This window comes from Felis catus, chromosome D4, assembly GCF_018350175.1.
Source record: "Felis catus isolate Fca126 chromosome D4, F.catus_Fca126_mat1.0, whole genome shotgun sequence".
NCBI lineage: Eukaryota > Metazoa > Chordata > Mammalia > Carnivora > Felidae > Felis > Felis catus.
Genome location: NC_058380.1, coordinates 45,704,622 through 45,709,445, shown reverse-complemented (window position 1 = coordinate 45,709,445; position 4,824 = coordinate 45,704,622). Strand labels below are relative to the sequence as shown.

Below are 4,824 nucleotides of genomic sequence, written 5' to 3'. Positions count from 1 at the left end.
TGCCACCTACAGGCCTAAGAAGGACAAAGATAGTGACCAAGTCTGGAGATCTGGCTTGTGTTCTAAGTGCAAGTCTGCAGGAGATTTTCCTCAAGAGCAAAAAAGTCTCCTATCTGGAAAGAACTGACTCTAATAGTATAATAGGTCAATTTCTGTAGTTTTTATATATTTTTGAAAAAAAAATACTTTTCTTAGAGAGTTGGTAGCTTCACAGCAAAATTGACTACAAGATAAGGAGATTTTTCACATACTCCCTAGTTCTGTATTTGCATAATCTCCCCTATCATCAACATTCCCTCACCAGATGGAACAGTGGTTACAATTGCTTCCAACCTTGGGGCACCTGGGTGGCTCAGTCAGTTGAGTGTCTGACTTTGGCTCAGGTCATGATCTTGTGGTCTGATCTGTGAGTTTGAGCCCCACATCGGGCTCTCTGCTGACAGCTCAGAGCCTGGAGCCTGCTTCAGATTCTGTCTCCCTCTCTCTTTGCCCCTCCCCCACTCATACTCTGTTTCTCTCTCTCTCTCTCTCTCTCTCTGTCTCTCTCTCTCTCTCTCTCTCTCAAAAATAAACATTTAACAAATTAAAAAAAAATAATTGCTTCCAACCGTGTAACTGTTAGCTCTTAAAGGTTGTGAACATGTCTTAAATATTTCAATGATCTGTGGCACTCCAAAGCTCAACCTTGGAGCAGTCCAACAAAACCTTATTCCTTAGTATTTATTCTCTCATTGTTTTTCATGAGTATCACACAAGAAGCATTGACGTTGATATCGTGGAAGAGACACAAAATGTCTTCAAGCTCAGTGTGTCAAACGTCAGGATAATGGGGCTCTGTGATTGGAGGAGTCTATCTCCATTGATTTCTGGGTCTCAAGGTCATCTTGGGAGAGGTGGCCTTTGCTTACCTGTGAGCTGTCATTGGCTGTCTTGTGGATGTTGCTTGTATCTGAGCCTCAATATTATACAGGCTCTGGGAATTAAATAGAAGTAGATCATATTTTATGATTTAATTCTACACAACCCACCAAAACTTCAATAATTATATCTAGTACTAAACAGAAAAAAAACATTTTGACAGTGCCTTCAAGAGTATCTAGAGGCAGGTGCAGTTAAAACTTACATTCTCATCAACACAGCATTAAAATCCAGGACACTAAAAACAAATGTCAAGTAAATAAGATATTTTTACAATTGCTGTTAGCAATTTGGAATTATTTTAAATATTTGAATACATTGAAATCATTAATATCTCTTTTTAGAAATTGATAATTTGCATATTTGGTTTACATTTTATAATTAATATAAGTAAATACATTATAAGTTACTCATCACATTTAGTTATACATTTAAGCATCAATGGATTTAAAATTTAGCCTGTAGCTTAAAATTTTTAGTCATTATTATCCCTGTACTTATAAAGAATAAAAAGAGTAACTTTACACTCTCTTTTGTATATACAAAACTCAGATATAAATAGAGTATAAACTATATAGAGTATAAACTATATATATATTATGTATAATATATATAATATATTATATATTATATATATATGGTATCTGCGCTATTAATATCTTGGATGGTTCAATTAAAAAAAAAAGACTCTGGACACATGGACCAATAATGAAAATAATATATATGGTTGGAAACAGTGCTCTAAACCCATGTAGAAAGTACATAAAGGAAATCAAAAACAGAAGTGGAAAGTAAGGGCAACCTTCAGAAACTGAAAACTACTATGTTCCCTACTTAAGCCACACGCACAAGGGAAGATGTTCAGAGAACCTAGAGCCACGGGTCACAGAGTCGCCCACCCCAGCCAGGCCAACAGCATCTGCAAGATCCCCAATGGCGCTGCCCTCTTCCTTCTTGGTGGCCCTGGTGGCGCTGGGCTGCAACTCCGTCTGCTCTCTGGGCTGTGACCTGCCTCAGACCCACGGCCTGCTGAACAGGAGGGCCTTGACGCTCCTGGGACAAATGAGGAGACTCCCTGCCAGCTCCTGTCAGAAGGACAGGAATGACTTCGCCTTCCCCCAGGACGTGTTCGGTGGAGACCAGTCCCACAAGGCCCAAGCCCTCTCGGTGGTGCACGTGACGAACCAGAAGATCTTCCACTTCTTCTGCACAGAGGCGTCCTCGTCTGCTGCTTGGAACACCACCCTCCTGGAGGAATTCTGCACGGGACTTGATCGGCAGCTGACCCGCCTGGAAGCCTGTGTCGTGCAGGAGGTGGGGGAGGGAGAGGCTCCCCTCACGAACGAGGACTCCCTCCTGAGGAACTACTTCCAAAGACTCTCCCTCTACCTGCAAGAGAAGAAATACAGCCCTTGTGCCTGGGAGATCGTCAGAGCAGAAATCATGAGATCCTTGTATTCGTCAACAGCCTTGCAGAAAAGATTAAGGAGCGAGAAATGAGACCTGTTCAACATGGAAATGATTCTCACTGACTAATAATACACACTTCCCACGTGTTCTGCCATGTCAAAGACTCTGATTTCTGCTATAATGGCGACAAGAATGTAGTCAATTTGTCAAATGTTTTCAAGGAGTATTAAGTAACATCATGCCTACTCTACAATCACTAGTTGCTTACAGATGACCATGCTGATGTCTATTTGTCTATTTAAATATTTATTTACTTAACTATGTATAATGTATAAGTTATTTCAAGTAATACTATGTGTACCTTTATGTTGCAGTAATATAATAAAATGAATCCTTAATATTTAGTAAGCATATCTTTTTTTATTTCACTTTTACTGCAGGAAGTGTTTGTAAAAAGTACCACCAAGCCTAATGGTGCGACTTGATTGAAAAATGGGCAACAAAATTCATTTACCCATCAGATTCTATTAAAATCAGAGGTAACAACTGACTTCCTCTAAGGCAAGTTGTTCGTCGCCCTTAGGACATGGGACACAGTAAATACAGTTCCTGCTGTCTTTATCTTCGATTTTCATAGGGACAGAAATCCAAAAACAATAATCATGCTTAATATTACATTGAAGAAGGGAAAGAAGTGAATTCATTCAACTGATGCTACAGTGAGGAATGTCAGGAATAAAAGTGAAAGCTGTTGGTCTCCTCTACAGTTGACTGGTCGACCTGGAAGTGCCCATACCCGTTGTAGTGGATAGGTGAGCTTGTATTTTACAAAAAACGCCGTGGCTAGAGGTCCATTCTAGTCCTGGGAAGCCAGAAACAGAGGTGGTCATGGGGTGAGACAGTGTAGTGTGACAAAAAGACTTATGTTGATTCTAAGAAAAAGCAGGGGAGAGAAGAGCCACAAAGGATAGGCAGGTATACTGGCCATTCAGTAGAAGGATAACAAGAAAGGATGATGTTGAGTGTGTTTAAGGAAATAAATGTGCTTAGGAAAGCATCAGTGGATTCAAGGAAGATGTGGATTTAACTATCTGCTATGTCACAAAAATAGATACCACCCGTGACTTTCAGGAGAACTGGTTTGGTGGAATTAATAAGTAGAAACCACACGGGAGAATGTGGTGACATAAATAAGAGAAGTTAGTTCCTCTGAAGTGGAGAAGAATATAGTGTGGGTTCTCAGAAAATAATGTGGGTTAGTTTTTCTGTGCAGGGTTTTCCCTTTTGTGCCATATGTTTTTCGTGAGTGATTTCATGGATTTAATGTACCAGTAAATCGTATTAATGCATTTAGTATTATATTTCTTTTGAGTCATGACTTACCGAATTACTTAAATTGTTTATCCTTTCTTGGTTATTACTACCTTGTGTATCAGCAAGGTGATCAACCTTAAGAATCCACTAGGCAAGAAGAGATAATTAATGTAATCCTTCATCAAAATATCTATTACCACTGATACAATAATATTTCCTGGAATTATTGGCTTTATTAACTAATTTGCTTACCTTTCGTATTGTGACAGTGGTTTACTACAGCCACTTTATAGCACGTTTCACCTTCTAGGAGAATTTGATATGATAAGAATTCTTTAACGGTACTCACTGGTAATTTCTCCCAGTTTTACGAACATTACAATCTTTGGTAGATCCCAAAATAACACAATTATCATGGACACGAAGACTGACAGACTTTTGGGGCACCTGGGGATGCTCGATTAAGCGTCCAACTCTAGTTTTCAATTCAAGTCATGAGCTCAAGGTTTATGAGATGAGCCAGGTGTTGGGCTCTATGCTGACAGCATGGAGCCTGCTTGACATTTTCTCTCTCCCTCTCTCTACCCCTCTCCAACTCATGTTTGTGCGCTCTCTCTCTCTCTCAAACTAAATAAATAAACTTTGAAAAAAAAGGACTAACAGACTTTCTTCACATGAGAGTGGGAAGCTGGGTCAGGCATTGCGTTTCTTAGTATTTAAGGCAATGAAAAAAACTGGTTAAAATCAGCTGAAAACACAACATGAATAACAGAAATCCATAGAGAAAATGTGAGTTGTGTATAATTCAGGAGTGAAAAAAAAAATTTAACAATTAAACAGAATGTTCTAAATAATAACTGAACTCAGGCACTTGAAAGGCACCAAGCATCACATCTTCCATAGAGTAACAATTGAAAACATGGTTCGTATGTCCTTATTTTTCTTCATACAGTGGCTATAAATGAGAATAGTGTTTGTCTCTTTCTGCAAAATTCTTACTGTGTGTCCTACCTTTCAGTAACTGACCTTCAAAGGAGGCAGCCTAAATAAACAGAAATCTGTCATGATTTCTAGATAAGGCTGACTGATTCATTCCTCATTTCAAAGAAGTGTCTTATTTATATTTAATGAGGAAAGGTGGCTTGTATTAATATCTGAGTTTCAAGAATAAGTATCTAGATG

General features: G+C 38.8%; 1 protein-coding gene across 1 annotated transcript; it reads left to right on the top strand.

Annotated features, from left to right (window-relative positions):
- Positions 1 to 1,851: 1,851 nt before the first annotated feature.
- Positions 1,852 to 2,418, top strand: IFNA8 (interferon, alpha 8). The gene is given in 1 exon segment (NM_001009193.1): positions 1,852 to 2,418. A coding segment is annotated over 1 exon segment (567 nt).
- Positions 2,419 to 4,824: the final 2,406 nt, after the last annotated feature.